Raw genomic sequence first — 16,732 nt, forward strand, 5'->3', positions numbered from 1 at the left:
GGCCGTTGGCGAAGGACATTGCTGGCAGACCGTTATGCTTCCAAACGGTGTGGCCACGAATAGCTGGACTCGCCGAATAGAGTGATTTCCCTGTCATTTGTTTGTAGGCGTTTGTTCACAATGAAGCGTATAGCAAAATGGAGGAGAATGGTTTCAATGTTCATTAATTTATTGCCGTATCTGTTTCTCATCTCTATTGTCGACCTGCACCAGGCAGGACGACATGCGATCGCTTTATCCTGGGCTCCCTTCACCAGATGGCATAGCATAGTAAGGAGAAGGACATAAAAAATAGAAGAAAGAAGGGAAGAAAGAAGAAAAGCAAGAGGGAAAATCAGACAACAAAAGTCCCAACGCTCCTTCTCGAGCAATCCTGGTATCTTATATAGGGTCCCTGTAATTGCCCATCCAAAACACAGCCATAGCAGTCAATGCTTGGCAAATTTGCATCACGTTCCATCCCGACATGCCGCTAGAAAAGGCTAACCCCTATCCCAAGGATTAGATGTCGTAAATAAACTCGTGTTTGTCTGCCTTTTTTCGGCATCCCCCTTTCGATCGCCTACCCTTCATCGCTCACCGCCGAGTGCGAATCCAGCGCTGAACTGCCCGCAGTGGCGGATCTTCGTCGGTCCACCGGCCCATTTGCCAGTCAGTTGCCTGCAGCTCTGTATACACAGCTTCGTCCGTGATTTGGGCGAGCTCCTAGTGAGATAGTAAGCATGCGTTGTCGATGCAAGCGGTTTGTAGGTAACTCACGGCCCAGAGGTTCTCGTCGCAGGCTCGCAACTGTGAAGCGTGCTTCGGGGCAGGCCGCTCTCCTTGGAGAATTCTCTCGCGCCACTCGAGCCACTGCTGGGCTGCCGTTTGACGCTGGTAGATCTTATGTCCCTGATGCCGGCGGGCTAGGGCGTCCAAATGGACTCTGTGAATAGCGTGTCAGTTGAAGCTGTTCCCGCTCCACTAGACAAGTTAGACGTACTGCTGCAGCTCGGCTTTTGTTTTGCTCCTCGTGTCCACCCTTGGTGACAGGTACCCGGGTATCGGCGCCTGTGTTAAGGATGTGCTGTCCATCGACGGTGCACTGGCGCAGCGTGCGCCACCCTTCGGTGTTGGCATCTTCCGGGGTTTGTTGGCTCAACTGGTGCCGCAGAGATGTGGTACTGGAGGGCGGTGAAGTCGGCGAGGATCTCGGCAACACGGGGCCCCGACGATGTTCATTTACTACAAGCAGGGAATGTCAGGAAGCCGAAAAAGAGATAGAGGGAGTGCCGTGGTCAAGCCGTTGAAGACAAGAGCACGATGAAGACTTGGTTATTGGCTGGATAAATGATGCAGGTCGAAGGCACTTACGTCCGTCCATTATGTGATGATGGAACTCCCAAAGGGCAAATGTCGGTGATGAGGGTTTGATTCTGAATTGTGCAAATCAAAATGGGCAATCTCGTCCCCGAAGATGAGATGAATGCTTAAACAGATGTGAGATAATGGAGGGACAAAAAACCGATGACAGTCTGTAGATTTATCTCAAATATATGATGACAATGGCCACCACAGCGAAAGGAATAAGATTGGTGATGAGGCGGTCGCACTTCAGCTCGTTTGCAGCGGAATAAAGTATGTTGGCGTCGGGCAGCGAATGCAGCCGGAGTGGGTGAAGACAGATAGGGGGCTACTTATGGTGAGTAATAAGTAATAAGCCGCAGACAGCGTCTGATTCCTGTTATATTTTTGCCGATTGTGTGCGTATCTTGAAGACTGCAGGCGGGAAGTTGCCGCGTGTGGGGGAGGGTGGTTAAGAGCTTATGGTAAAGATTCAGGAAGGCAAAGAGCTTGTCGAGCGGCCAAACATACACCGGCAGTCCGAAGAACGGGCAGGGAGACAGCCAGGTATATAGACAGCAAAATAGAAGAAGAGAAGAAGAGAAGCAAATGAATGAATACGAGAAGACAAGTAGATAAATGGAATTGAGGGATAGAGAAGGCAGAGACAAAGGGGACGGACACGATAAGTCGGTTCACAAAGCCCGTTGTCTTAGAAGCGTGATTGGAAGATCCGGGGGGAGGGAGGTGTGCAAGGTCAACGGTCGCAGCGGCTTTGACCAGATCTGGTTAGCTGTCCCTGTGGGCGGTGATGAGGCGGCAACAGTCTTATCCTTTCGTGGCAAAGACTTCTGGCTGACTGCTTGGTTCTAGCGTGTTGATGACGGGACGGGTAGAATATGATGATATGCGGCTAAGGTCTGGTGGTCGTCTGCGGGCCGGGACCTTTATGTATTGAGACTAGAAGACGAGGCGGAACAGAATGTAATGGATACTCGGAGGCCCTTTTCCACGATCGTGCAAAAGCAGAGACACGGATATCACAAGGCATACACGGGGAGGGGGCCCCTTTTCCATGGCTAACGCAGCTAACGCAGCCGACAGGAGCCAACGGTTCTAGATCAAAACGGGCGACATATAAGTGGACAGGGACGATGAGCTGTGATAACCAAGGAAGGCAGGAGGAGAGACAACAATAGGGGCAGACCGATGAGAGAAAGATGGGGGGAGGGTGGGAGAGAGAAACGAGAGGGGGTGAAAGGAGAAGGTAGTGCACTCTCGAGGATCGCGATGGTCAAGGAACGAAGAAAGGGAGGGTGTTTTGAGGCAATAGTGGCAGTGCGTGTGTCTACAGTCAGAAGTAGAAGCAGATGTAGAGTAGCAAGCAAGGCCGGCCTCGAGTACGGGTGGACGAGGCTGTTCTTTTCTTAGCTACCAGGTGGGCCATAGATCCAGTCAGAAAACACAAGCGGATGAGGAAGATTGATGCTAACGCGCTTTGTAGTCGCCATGTGGGATATGTCGAGAGGAACTACTCTATACGTCGTAAGCTGCCCTTGTCATGTCTGGTTATCCGTGAGTCCCATGTCAGAACGGTAGTAAGAGTGGAATGAGGAGGAAGGGCAGGACAGGGGAGGTTAGATGGCAGGGGGGGGGGCGTGTAGGAAAAAAAGCCTACATAGCATGGTTCGTAGAGCTAGCCAACGAGGCCAAGTTGTGCACTGATGTTTGCCGTCGAATCGGAAAATACAACGGCCCTGTCGACGGATATTGAAGGTGTGGCTTTCGTCAGTAGCCCGTTCGGACCTTCGTCTCGTTCGTCACTTCCCTCTCCACCCCCACTCAACCCCCCTCGTGGCTTCCGAGCATGGCTGCGACTGCCATTTCGAACGTCACCATGTCCTTTCCGTCTGTGCGGTGCGGCTCTCGAGCTCAACTTGCCCTGTCTGCTGACTTCTTTGACCTGCCAACTCTCCACCGGACAGCCACCATCCTCCCCTCTCTCTGCGCGACGCTTTTCCCGACTGGGCCAATGCGGTTGCATGAGCCGAGAATTAACAAGGGCGTGTTGCCCACTAAGGCTATGGCCCTGACCCTGGTGGCAAGAGCTGCAAATCCACACAGGGGAAAGAGGCCAATGGTGGAGAGACTCTGGACGAGGCGCACGACGAGAACGGGCTGCTGCGGCTAGACAGGAGGGGCAAAGGGGGGAAAGAGGCCTCGGCTGTGGAGAGGGAAGGGTGTTGTCTAATTGCATGGCTGCACCTCTCTCGAGGCCTCTCGGCTGTGATTGGAACGGCGGCAGGCAACGAGGCTAGACACGGATGGGAGAGAGATGATGCACAGCAGCAGGAAGGCAATTGGGGCCTGTGAATGGGCGCCCATCACGGGGTAGGACCCAGGGGAGGAGGGATGGTGGAGCTTTGCAGGAGGTGCATCTGCAGGAGGTGGTCCCCCTTGCTTAAGCGAGAGTCATGGCGGAAGAGCAGATAGGAAAGCGTCCGTAGAGGCTCGCGAGAGAAAGAGAGGTACGGAGTACACAGCAGTGGAAGCGAAATGAGACCGGTGATTGATGGACAGGGCGGAGGAAGCGGAAGGGAGAGAGGCAGGGGGGCGTGTGTGGAGGGAGGGGAGGACTACGGAGTACGGAATATGGGACATGTTGGTATTGGCAATGAGGCTGGCCAGAAGGGACTGAAGGGCTGCTGAGTATCTTCCCTGTCGCCTTTTCTCTTTCTCGTATACACACTCAATCACACCTCGATTCTCTTCTCTCTCCTCCGACTGTGCTCCGACAACGGCTCGGTCAGACAGGGACAGCGTTTTTGAGGCTGCGCGGGCTGGCTTGAGAGTGTGTGCGGCTTGCCGGCCCTTGAGCTGTGGTCCATTTGGGACTTGCCCGATGCGGCCTCGCAGTCCAGCCAGTAGAGGCAAAGCGGCTGACCAATAGCGAATTGTCGACTTTTAGACACGGAGCTGAGCGATGAGAGCCACTTTTTTTTTCTCTGCGTTTTGGCTCCCCGCCCGCTCCGTAATTTTTATAGTCTCTGTTGTTTTTTTGGCCTATCTTGTCTGTCCAGGTTTTTTCGCCTTGCCTCTTCTCATTCTGTTACTCGTCCATTGTCCGGGCTGCCATGACGCCAACTGCCGCGCCCTGAAGATGATCGACGCTATGGGTTCCAGCCGGGACGCACACCAGAGGGGCGCTGAACTCGCCCAAAAGGGAAGACTGGGGCTGCCAAGTCCTGCACTTGTCGGCCTATCAGCGTCCGTCCCAAGCCTCTGGAAGGCAATACCCCCTCTTTGTCACCCCCTCCCCCCGCACACCCCTGTGACAGAGGTCCGAACGGGCGTCCGTCGGCTGCTAGAGCTGCGCTAAGGGCACATGCTCCGTTTGGAGCACCGTGACCGAAACGGCCCTGTCTGCCTGGGCATCGTTTTCATTTCTTCAGCAAGAGCCGCCCACTTGCGCGTCCTGGCTTCCATTAGCTCTCGCACACCGCGCCCACCGCTCGGCCATCCTACGTTTGCCTCGCCTTTTTCTCAACGGCCGCCCTACGGGGCCGCTTGACCACGTCTAGTCGAAAGAAAATTGCTGCCAGGTTGCCCAACTGGCCTTGTCAACCGTTAGTCGTTTTTCGCGACGGCCATCGCGGCTTTTGCCACGAACTGCTCATAACCCATACAAACTATCTATCTTAGTCTTTCCATGACGGGGTCTGCAGAAACGGTTGTTGGACTAGCAGACTCTGAGACTTGTCCGCACCAGCAGAGATGCAGCCGCAGAAAGACGTACGATGTAAGATGCTGATATCATGTGCCACCTTTTGGGCCGACTGTTTCGGTTGCCCTCCGTTGCATGTTGGTCTAGTAAGATATCTTACGTATCATTGGCCATCGTTTCGATTTCGTCTGATATTGCGCCCATGGCACACGTGCTTTTGTCCTTTTGGGGGTCGTTGCCAGTCTGCCTCGTTTGGCTGCTGCCCAAGACATGCGGCGGAACAAGGGAAGAACGATGGGGCGGAAGCACGCTAGCATTCGGACGTCCAAAAATCATAAAAACAAAACATTCATTACCCAGATGCCCAACTCTGGCCAAAGAAAAAAGCACACGATGTCGTCTCCCAAGCCACGATGCCTTGCAAGACAGACTTTCAGCCCGCTTCGTCGGCCGGTCTGAGCTGAACCCCAAGTGTTCCTGCATCCAGGAGACCCCGACAATTACCAGTCGAGTCACCTTATCCAATCATTCTGAGACAGTCTTTCTGTCTTTCATCGCTCACCTGCATACATCAGACAGCCTCTCGTTTTCTGCCAGTCTTCACTCCTGATTGGACGGTCTAGATGACTTTATTTCCCATACACTATCAAAATGCTAATACATATCGCAGCACCAAAAAAATAATATGAAAAATAAAGAGAGAAAGAGACCGAGGCTTATGCCAAGACTACAGGATAGCTGTAAACCGAGGACGACCCTAGGCGCAATGCTTCTTGACCCCCCGTCACATCAATTTCTCCACCCTGCTTTGTCCCCTTACTCGTCTGTCCAGCTTACCCGGGCCCGTTGTCATCTAGCCTTTTTCAGAACACCATCAACAGCCGCCTACGGCGCAGACTCCTGGCCTTTCTATTGCTCCAAAGGGTGGCTTACTAAGCCACCCGGGCACAACGTAACATCGGTTTACGCAGATCTCCACTTGCACAATTGCAGCAGCTCGCTTGATTAGCGTCTTTATTGAATTTTGGCATTGTTCTCTCGCTGTCCTGCTGCTGTCTTGTCGTCTCGCCGTCTTGCCGAAGCGATCCACGTCAACTGGCTGGCTCATGCCCCGTCCACCTTAGTCCTTCTCGGCAATGGCTTGCAACCGCTCGTCAATCTCATCTTCGGTCAGTGTCCGGAACCCGGGGTCCGTGCCCTCCTTGCCGTCAGCCCGTGGCCCGCCAACAATGCCAATCTCAATCTCTGTATTTTTGAAGTCCATGCTTAGCACCGTGCTAAGCGTCGTGATAGCCAGCTCCACCACGTCCTCCCAAGAGCCATCCGCATGGTCCTTGTTCTTCAACTTCTTTTCCAAATGGTTGAGTACCTCCTGTTGTTTTGGGCCCGCCGCCGTGCCCTTGTACCCAATATAGTAGCCGGCCGGGTCACATTTGAACAACTGTGGACCTATCTCCTCGTCAAGCGAAATCAAAGTCGTCGCCACACCGTATGGGCGCATATATGCCTGCTTCCGTTAGTCTGGATACGTCTGGGTCTGTGAAAAAACCGTCGGCAACTCGAAGCGAGCCGCTGGAACAGAGCATGTGTAAGAATTGAAGTGGGGGCCTCACCCTTTGCGTGTAGACCTGGCTGATATTGGCGAGCCGCTTAGCCAGAACGTCGGACGGCATCTCGTAGCCGTATTTGTATCTGAACTCTGCTGCCTCGCCTTGGGCGCGCTGTGCAAAAGCCCGCGCGTCGGCTATGGACCCAGTCATGACAGCGCCCACCGACGGCGAAATCTGGAAGATGTGCGATACGGACGACGGGTCGATCAGCTTGTCCTTTTGAAGGTCAGCATGTGGCAGAAGTAGGGACACACAGGCGTCTGCATGTCGGGAGGTGGTGCCAAAGGTCTTGCGAAAACGTACAGGCACTTTCTTCTGAGACAGGACTACCGCACAGTCCTTGCCCCGCACGCCTATGGACATGATGCCAGCAGCGGTGATAGCCTTGAATGCATATTCTACAAATCCAATCAGTATTGTCGTTCCGCACTTTCAGATGACGCAAATGAGGTAGTTTAGGCTAGCCCATACCGACTTGGTACAATCGACCCTGCTCCGAAAAGATGGTGATGTGTCTGTCAAATCCTGCGCTACCTATTCAGGTTCGAGCAATTCCACTGTTAGCAAAATACAGTCTTATACATAGGCAACCGCATCCAAGAACAAGGCTGCTTGAGGGTCGCTCGTACCAGACATGGTGATGGGAGTGGAGGCTTAGGCAGCTCTGACCAAGACCCAGGTTCGTTCGGTTGCGGCTTTTGACGCTGCCGGTATGCCGATAGAAGGGCACGAGGGAAGCTGAAGTGAAGGTTGAATCGCCAGAACGTATGGCACCGTATTGTGAGAAGACTACGGTCGAGCTGATGTGTCTGAAGCAGCCTGCTTGCTTAGCTGGAAGGTGAGCTTTTGGCTCAGCGACGCGTTGCAAGGAGCTTGCCTAGCGGAGAGGGAAACCGATATCCGGGTCATCAGAAAGTCCGATCCGGTCATTGCACGTGACAAGAAATTTCCGTTTTCGATATGATCGACAATCTTATCGATAAGACATTCCACTGGGGGGGGGTTTTTTTTTTTTGTATAGTTTCTTATCGCAATTATTTAATATCTTTCGGCGACAAACTCTTTATATTGCTTCGGAGTTGGCTCGTCCAATACTAGCAGACAATCAGAACTGACGCGCTGCCACAACTAAAGAGTCAATCATTATATGCAGTTGGGTGAGGCAGTATCGTGCACCTAGATATACGGTCCTTTGAGACAACAGAAAGTGTGGCAGTGTTGCGGACGAATCCTTCGCACGCCCCTTTACCTCTGCTATCCTTCTTAATCGTTTTCCTGTTGAACGTCCACTTTTACCGAACTACCGCGAACTGCCATGTCTTCATTCAACCGCTATGCTGCGCCAGCGCAGCGCGTGCCGGCTTGGAAGCGATTGGGCCTCAAGCTTAAAGGACCAAGCGACGACAGCCTTGTTTCTTCACCTTCGCCCGCTGCTCCTACTTCCACACCCGACACTGCCTCATCCAACAAGAGGAAAGAGCCACCTTCGTCTTCTCAGGCAGCGCCTGCTTCTTCGTTAAAAAGGCGGAAGTCCGTGTCCTTTGCCGGCGATCTTTCTACGCCTGACACGAAGCAGAAAACCAATGCTGCGACAGGAGCAACAAAAGACACTTCAAGCATACCAAAAACACCAAAGAGGCCAAAGCGGGAAAAGAGGAAGAAGACCGTCAAGGAAGGAGCCGGTTCCACCAAAGTAGCCGCCGAGAAAACAGACTTGCAGCGGGAGGTTGAATACCTGCAGCAGTGGAAGACGGCTCGTGAGACTTGGAAATTCAACAAGAACCATCAAAACCTTTTGATCAAGTACGTCTTTTCGGGCACCGACTACATCCCGTCTTCGGACATCGACATCTTTTACGACTACATTCGCGACCTGCAGGGTGGTGTACGCACCCGTCTGCGCGCTGAGGCAGCCGAGATCTGCAAGATGGACAGCACACCGCCTACATCGGACGAGAAAAAGCAGGCCGAGAAGCCAAGCAAGGGGAAAGGAAAAGAGGCCGAGAATGCGGCGACGATGGCAGCAACGGCGGCAGCGGCAGCAACAAAGGCCGCATCCGAGGCCGAGTACGAAGCTAACGTGGATGATGTTGTTCCCGTGTCGAGTGGTGGCAGCAAGCGCGTTCAACGCAAAAGCGAAGTCGACTATGTGCTACGGCTGTCGGACCCCGCGTTGCAGAAACGACTGCTCCGGCGAATCCGCGCTGAGAACATAGTGAACGAGCTGGCAGACGCTGAGGGCAGTGGCAGTGGCAGTGTGCCTGTGTCTGTGCCTGTGGCTGCTGCGGGAAGCCAGAAGCGCGAGAAGTCGCAAGACAGCGCAGCCGGCGCAACAGGGAAGCGAGTCAAGCTGAACGACGGGACTTCAACCGAGAAGAAGAAGTCGGTGCGCAGCCGCAAGAAGCGCACGATGGTGGACAGCGACTCGGCAAGTTCCGACAGTGATTCCGATAGCAGCAGCAGCAGCAGCGACGATTCGGACGACGAGGCGGATGAAAAGTCCGAATCTGAATCCAAGACTGTCAGCTCGTCTAGTAGCTCAACCTCATCGGGTGCTGCGTTGGGAGGCAACAGATCTAGGGCAGCGCGGGATGTTGCAATGGCATCGCCATCAAGCAGCAGCAGCAGTAGCAGCAGCTCGTCTTCGTCGGACAGCGAGTCCGGCTCAGAGAGCGAATCAGACGGGTAGAGGAAGCAGGCAAAAAGAAGTTGGATAAAGTTGGCCATATAGCGTCCTGTATTTTGGATGGCGTAGATCTCGTTGTCGTCTACGAATATGAACGCCTAGATTTTGGAAAGAAAGCATCAGGTTGTTTTGATATTTTATTTCAATTGTAAATGATGAACCACGGCCGTGCTTTCCTTATTTGCGTTGTCAATCGGTCTCGGTGTTAACAAGACATCAGTGGCAGAGAATAGCATGTGGGATATTTCATTACGGAAGGAGCGTCACAGTTCATGCTCCTCATTAACCCCATAGCAAGACATGGAGTGTTGGATTTCTATCGTACAAACACTATCCCCGTGTTTCCTTTTATGCCTTCCTCTCAACAATTTTACAATGCTTCGCCCGTCCGCCGCACCAGCACAAGGTTCCCATGCACATCTACATGTGCCAATTCCACGGGAAATACCTGCCCGGGGAGGATGCTGTCGATGTGGACCAGGTCTAGTTTTGAGCCCTCGTTGCTGTTGACATCTGAATTTAGCCCAATCGCATCTATCACAGCCGGTCGCTCAAACCAGTTAAGCTGACCCATCACTAGACCACGCTGCGCGTTGACACTGCTGACAGTGAAACGGAGGTTGGAAAGCAGGGCAGAAGCATCGGCATTGTCTTTTGTCCGATTTGCCCCTTTTTTGCCAGCCTTTCCAACGCTCTCGCCACCCTTCTTGTCTCCCTCGCCCAACCAGGCACGCACCAGTGCCTGCAACATCCATTGGTCGCGGCCGGTGCGGTTGTCCAGTGCCCGCATTGTACGCTCACGCACACGCAGCAGCGGCAGCACATCGTGCTCGAGCTGGTCGCGGGTAAAGGGGGGGCCATTGGCTCCTCTTGGCTTTGATGTCTCATTGGCTTCGATCTCACGCAACAGCTCTCCCTCGATCTGCCAATGCGTCACCAGGTCCGCATACCGTCGCAGCGGGCTCGTCGCCTTGACGTAGCGAGCGACCCCCATGGTGACGTGCGGCACGGCCTCGGCAGTCACTTCGTCGGCACCTAGCAGCCGACGCAACGGGCGCAACGCGGCCTCAGACGGACGGCTACCGGCGACCAGCTTTGGGTAGACGTGGTCGCGGGTGAGGGCACGCAGTTGCGGCAGGTGACGAGCAGCATCAGGCTGGCCGCGAAACGGCACAGCAATGCCGCGCGTGTGGCACCAGTCGGCAGCCACCTCGCCAGCCAGGCGCATGATGCTTTCGACAAGGCGGCTGCCAGCATTGCTAGCTAAAGCATTTGCCTGATCATCCACGCCGTCATACCATATGCGGATGTAAGGGTCGCCAGTGCACTGTAAAAACGAAGAAGAGGCATCGCTGGTGCCTCCCTCTACTCCTTTATCGAGCACAACAACATCTGTGTTCGACAGCGACACTTCAACAGATGGACGCGGCCAGTACAGTGGCATAGCGCCATTGGCTAGACGAACCGCCCGCAGAGAGGTGGCAAGTGTTGCCAGAATCTCAAGGTCGGCACGTTCATCTGGCCCGAGATCGGCAGCCGTGGTCATGCGGTGGCCGTGGGCTGCAGTCGGTTCTGTAACAGAAGCTGGAGGCTTGCCGACAGAAAATGTGGTCGTGATTCCCGGCAGATTTAGATGTGCTGGCGGTTGCAAAAAATTGCTGGCGACCGTACGGTTCTCTCTGATAGCTGCAGCCTCAGCATCAGCCACCACCGCAGTCACATCGTCTGGTGTGATGAAGACGGCGCGGCGCATCCACCCTGGGGTGATTTCAGAGGCCAGAACGGTGCCATTGCGGCGGTCGACCTTGGCACTAAAGGTCAGGCAGGGTCTATTTGGGGCCAGCGAAAAGCGCTCTCGCACAACGTCGTTAGGAAGCATGCGGACATGATGGCCTGGAAGATAGGCGGTCTGAGGCAGGCGAGCGGCCAGCTCAGCGAGAGGACTCCCGGGCAAGATAGACGATGCCGGGTCAGCGACATGGACACGAATCCAGAACTCATCCGGGTTAGCAGTGCGCTCAAGAGAGATGCCATCATCGATATCGGAGGCACCAATGGCATCAATGCAGTACACCGGCAGGTCGGCCCAATCACGACGGTGCTGGGCAAAGATGTCATCCGCCAGGAGGGGAACAGACGGGGAAGACGGCTGCCGAACAGACAACTCACGGAGCAGGCCACCCGTCCGCAGTGGCGGTACATCCGGCAGTGCCATGCTATAGCGGGCGGGAAGATCCCAGGGCGCGACCCAGCCGACCTCCTGCAGAAGGGTCCAGCCGGTGGCCATCGTCAGGTACTCGGCCTCGCCGTACCGTTCAAGGGCGCGCAGCACCGACGCGCCGACCCAGTGCAGTCGTGACGAGGTGGAGAAGCGTTGGAAGCTAGCCCACAGATGCATGAAGTGGAGGATGCGCAGGTCGAGGTCGGTCCACATGATTGGCAGGTCTCGTGGCGGGGGCTGCTTCTTTTGGCGTTTTTCGGGCCCCAGCATGCCATAGGGCGACCAGCTGCGCGTCAATCGGCTGCGATCTATGGCAGTTCGCGCACGGAGGGCAAACTGCCCCAGTCTGGTTTTCTTGAGCGCCGCATCGGACGGATGTTCGCCAAAATGGATGCGGTCCGGATCCTCATAGAAGCTGCGCACAATCTGTTCCACATCGCGCACGATCTCCATGTCCTCCTTCGATGCGATGGTATACATGCACGACCGGCTGTGAATTTCGTTGTCGTGTTTGCTGTGGCCACCCGTGTTTGCTGTCAGGGGGTGGAAGGCGAGCTCGTCTGTCATGATGGCCTTGTGTACGGCATACATGGCTTCTGGCGTGAAGTCATCCTTCTGTGCCGAAGCCGCCCCGCCGCTCTTCAGGTTGCGAACAGGGAGACTGTGACCATGGCTGTGACCCGCTTGGTTGTTATGCAGACGCTGCCCGTGGAGCGTGTGGCCTCCCTTACGCAGCAGCACGGCCGCGATGTCGTCCAGGGTCATGTACGTGCGCCTCTCATCTGTCGACGACAGCGCAGACGACTGCCGCAGCACCATGAACGCATTGTCCAGCACGGAGGCGTGGGCTGTATGGATAGACGCCGACTTCTGAGCAAAGGCGTTCATCTTGAGGATGAGTCCGGCACCAGCCTCGCGCGTGGGGCCCATCTTCTTCTCCTGCATCTCGTTGAGCAGCTTCTCCAGAGCAGCGCCGTCGGCGGCCATGTCACCAGGCACGTCAGAAACAGCAGCAGCCGGCAGAGCAGCAATGACGGGCGCAAGCTCGGCCGGGCTGGCAAACCCGGTAACGCCAAACAGACTGCGCACGCCAGAGCTGACGAACCATTTGCCCGTATTGGTGTAGAAGTGGTCGACGCCGCGGAAATTGCCGAGGCAGACAGCCAGCAGCTGCACGCGCCACGAGTCGGTGCTGACTTCGAGCAGATCACCCGGCTGCGGTGCTACTGCTCCATATGGCCGCTCCAGCGACAAAACCACGTTGCTGCCATCGCCGCCAGCATCACCATCGCCGGAAAAGGCACCGTCGCCCAGCAGCTGGTCGTCTGCTCCATCGCCTTCGCCGTCGATCTGCACAAGCGTGCGGCTCTCGACACGCGTCATGGAGTTCTGGGTGGCCCCCAGGCTGGAATAGTCTCGGGGCATCAACCGTGCAACCTGGCCCGATAGCTCTGTCTTGGCAAAGTCACGTAGTCTTTCGCGAATGGGTCGAAGAGGCGTCGCCACGACTTCCTCTTCCACATCACCCACATCATGGTTGGCCGTACCTTGTTCTTGAATAGAAGCAAAACTCTTGGAGTGTTAGCATCGGCTGTCAGGCCTCTTCTCCACCCCGACAGAAACCTCAACTTACCCTCGCTCTTTCTGAGAGCCTCGTCCAGGGCGAGCATGGCTGCCGCACTAAAATGCGCTGCCGGGAAAAGCAGGAGCAGCATGTGTGTGGGCGGAGCAGGCTGCTTCCCGTAGACCGGAGCATTCTTTACGGGGGGCAGAAAAGACGATGCGCTTCAATGCAACTGCAGTGATACTAGAGACTGCACTGCCGTCGCTGTCTATTTTTGCGTGGGCAAGTTTTTACATGGCAAACCTGCAGTAAGGCTGAGCTGAACTGTGGCGCATAGCTCCCGAAGGCTGTGGCGCATGCAGCCAATCAGCGCGCTTGGCCCGGCAGCTTCTGGCTGAGACGCGCTGTGTGTGTGTACGGAGTACGCAGTCTCGCGCAGCTATCCCGTGTGAACAACCAAGACATCTCACGTACCGTTTACGCCACCTCTAACTACTCGCCATGGGTACGAAGCATCTTACAGAGGCGGACCGCTTGCAGGCCCGGACGCTCTTCTTTGACGCAGGGCTGCCAAAATCACGTATCTGCGAGATCATGGGCTTCAGCCTCAATCAGGTGAAACTGGCCATCCGGGAGAAGACGCCGAAGCCTCGCACAGGCCGGCCACGCCGGAAGCCAAGGCCAGAAGAAGTTTCCGGTGCCCATGTCGGCATCGGGGCCGGTATCAGTGTCGAGCCCAAAACCAGTGCCAGCACCAGTGCTAGTGCTAGTGCCAGTATCAATCTCAATGGCAACGTTCCTGGCAACGACGCCGGCACCGCGATGTTGGCTTCTAGGCCTCTTACTCGGACAACAGCTTCGCCCACTTTGAGCGGCCGCATCCATAAGCCGGAGCAGTATGAATTTCCGCTCCCGACGTCATCATTCCACCGCGAGTGGCCTCTGATGGGCACCCCAGCACGGTTGTTGTCCATGTCGTCGTCGGCATCGAGGGCGGCGGCAGCAGCCTCTGCCTCTGTTGCTGGTTCGGCTGTTGGGCGGATCGGGGGGCCCCCATTCTTTGGCAGTGCCAACCACGGCAGCGTTGCTTCTTCGGCACCGTCCCTCCTTCCGTCAGCGTCAGCCTTATATACCGCCTCATCTCCCGTGTCCTTAGTTTCACCGCCCACCCCTTCTGCAGCTTCTTTGGGAACTTCTACGGGAGCTCCTACGACCACTTCTACCACCGGCGCTGTTTCTGTCCCGTCTCTGGTCATTCCACCGTTGCAATACTAAGATGTGGGTCAACCCCTGGGCGACGCTTTGCAACACGCTTTCATCTTGCCATATTACTCCGTAGGTCATTTTCATTTGCTTTCTCGTTTCGTCGGATTATCGTGGGTTAATAAGTGGGTTTGAGGGAATGACATGCCGCAGATACTATGTAAACTGTTGGGTGCTCACGGCTGGGTATGGGGGTACGAATGACTGGAATTGATGACAGGCACAGTCTCTATCAGGAGAAGGGTCTGAATTGTTTTGTTACTGCACGTACGATAAGTTGGAATCAACTGTCTACTCCGTATTGGAATTAGTCTACACCAAGCTTTCTCTCTCCTCTCGTAACTCTCGTATGTCCAGCCTGATCGTCCAAGACGCAATTTGAATGTGGTTGGGACGAATGCTCCGACGGAGTACGGAGTAGTACATATCAGGGCCCCAGATTCATGCCATTAGCAGCCGGTTTGTTTGTTTCGGCCAAGTGTATATTACGGGGTAGCCCGTACTTACCTCGTGGTCATTTTGTTTGGCACAAAAGTTAATATATACTGTAGGCCAACACAGAGCCCTGTCGTAGATTTTCCTTCATAGCATTCGTATGATTTTCTATTACTCGTATACGATACCCAGGGTCATGGTTAGAAGAATAATGGAGGCTCGCACGGAGTCCGGAAATGTACATACTCCGTAAGATACATGCCACGGGGAAGGACGAAAACAAGCCGATGGGTACTGTCGGTGAAGTATGCCTGCTGGAGAACAGCGGTGAGGACAATATGTAAGAATGAATAATGAACAAATCGGATGACAGAATAGTAAGAAAATTAAGGTTAACTGGGAACAATAGACAACAGTAAGAATTACGGAATAAGAGAACCCAAGAGATTAGAAATAAGGAAGTGACGAGAAACGTAAGAGAAACCGAAAATGTCACTGGAGGAAGTGAAAGAGTACTGTTGGCAACATTACAAAAAAATGGAGACCATTGGTAAGATATCTTACCATTTCTGCATCTTGCGATGTGCGGTGCGTCCGCGAAAGGGGTCGGCACCGGCTACGTCTGTGGCCGATTCGACTGACCGGACCGGATGTGCGTTTTCGACCGGCCAATCAGTTACAACCGGAGCTCTTGCTCTGCGATCGCCAGCGGCCTGTTGCGTCAATGCAGGTAACGCAGTCCACTTTTGGCCAGAAGGTCTACGGAGTAGGGATTACGGAGTACGATTGTCTATAGAACAAGTGATTCCGCATTCAATGAAACTCCGTAGTCCGTAATAGTCAAGCAATGCCTGCTGGCATAATACAGCAGGCCTGAAATACGATCATGGTAATAAGATATCTTACATTAGCCATCCCGTCGACCCAAAGCTCGGTGGCATGCAGAGCGGCAAATAAGCAATTACGGGCGAAATAAGAACAACTCTGTCTGTGCCACGCAGAAGAGGCGGATCGGCAAAATGGCCAAGCTCTGTGTGTACTCGTACGAGTGAGGGCTCGGCATACCTGCTCAGCCTGTCCCCCTTAATACAGAACGGACGGAGCATAGCCGGAATACGAGAAAAGAACGGTCCAAAAATAAGACGTGCCCCAGATGCAAAAGACAATAAAGCGGAGTTCGGCAGGATACCCCTGAGCGGGATCCCTGTCTGCAATGCCGTATCTGTTTCGTTTTCGGCCTTTGCTTCTGCTGGTCTCGGATGGATCTGGCTGCTACGAGTAAGATACAACAGCAGTCCGCACACAGCTCCCCACAAAGCCAAAAACGCCTCGCAGCTGTGGCAATAAGGGCAATAAGTGCCAACCAAATATACCTGAAACGCTGGCCGGCAGAGCCAAAATCAGCTGTCAACCAAAGTACCTGTACGGAGGTACGCTGTCGTCCAGCCCGAAGTCCTGGTGTAGAGTTGTGCAGAGCACATCCTCCGTAGTACGCACAAATCAATGACGTCCTATCTTCTTTTCTTCTCTTCCCCGTGCTGCACATTACAGAGAGGAGATCCTCAGCTCCACTCTCTGCTTCTTTTGTTTTCTTTTGTCTTCTTTCTTTGCTTTTCTGACTTCCATCAGCCTGTATCTTCCCGGCTTCCTGCTTCTTCTTACCGCTAATGATTGTAGGCATGCAGGAGATTATATTCGGCAGCAAAACAAAGCAAAGCAAAGCAAACCTTCCAGCCAGTATTTTACGGAGTACGTCGCACTGCTTCGTCTGTGTTGGCTCCTACTTCGCTACCAAGAGGAAGGCACCCAATTTGCCAGACTTCATCCTTGCACAAGTAGTGACCATGGACAATGCCTGCATGTGTGCGCATAAGCTGCCAACCTGGCAGGAGACCCAGTTTTCCAG

General features: G+C 54.4%; 4 protein-coding genes across 4 annotated transcripts; 1 reads left to right on the forward strand and 3 right to left on the reverse strand.

The window, feature by feature from the left end:
* Window positions 1-576: 576 nt before the first annotated feature.
* CMQ_3191 (uncharacterized protein) lies at window positions 577-1,363 on the reverse strand (the record flags this gene model as incomplete). Its single annotated transcript, XM_014317269.1, has 3 exons — window positions 577-705; window positions 983-1,224; window positions 1,354-1,363. 3 exons carry the CDS (start codon window positions 1,361-1,363, stop codon window positions 577-579), a joined length of 381 nt encoding a protein of 126 aa, XP_014172744.1.
* Window positions 1,364-6,167: 4,804 nt separating this feature from the next.
* On the reverse strand, window positions 6,168-7,293 carry CMQ_2799 (proteasome subunit alpha type 6; the record flags this gene model as incomplete). The annotated part of the gene is made up of 5 exons (XM_014316877.1): window positions 6,168-6,554; window positions 6,661-6,873; window positions 6,961-7,055; window positions 7,129-7,191; window positions 7,287-7,293. 5 exons carry the CDS (start codon window positions 7,291-7,293, stop codon window positions 6,168-6,170), a joined length of 765 nt encoding a protein of 254 aa, XP_014172352.1.
* A 679-nt stretch (window positions 7,294-7,972) lies between these two features.
* On the forward strand, window positions 7,973-9,346 carry CMQ_3144 (uncharacterized protein; the record flags this gene model as incomplete). Its single annotated transcript, XM_014317222.1, has 2 exons — window positions 7,973-8,542; window positions 8,837-9,346. 2 exons carry the CDS (start codon window positions 7,973-7,975, stop codon window positions 9,344-9,346), a joined length of 1,080 nt encoding a protein of 359 aa, XP_014172697.1.
* A 367-nt stretch (window positions 9,347-9,713) lies between these two features.
* On the reverse strand, window positions 9,714-13,279 carry CMQ_2735 (mitochondrial exoribonuclease; the record flags this gene model as incomplete). Its single annotated transcript, XM_014316813.1, has 2 exons — window positions 9,714-13,111; window positions 13,198-13,279. The coding sequence occupies 2 exons, from the start codon at window positions 13,277-13,279 to the stop codon at window positions 9,714-9,716; spliced, it is 3,480 nt and encodes a 1,159-aa protein (XP_014172288.1).
* Window positions 13,280-16,732: the final 3,453 nt, after the last annotated feature.

Source organism: Grosmannia clavigera (assembly GCF_000143105.1).
Source record: "Grosmannia clavigera kw1407 unplaced genomic scaffold GCSC_144, whole genome shotgun sequence".
NCBI classification, from domain to species: Eukaryota; Fungi; Ascomycota; class Sordariomycetes; order Ophiostomatales; family Ophiostomataceae; genus Leptographium; species Leptographium clavigerum.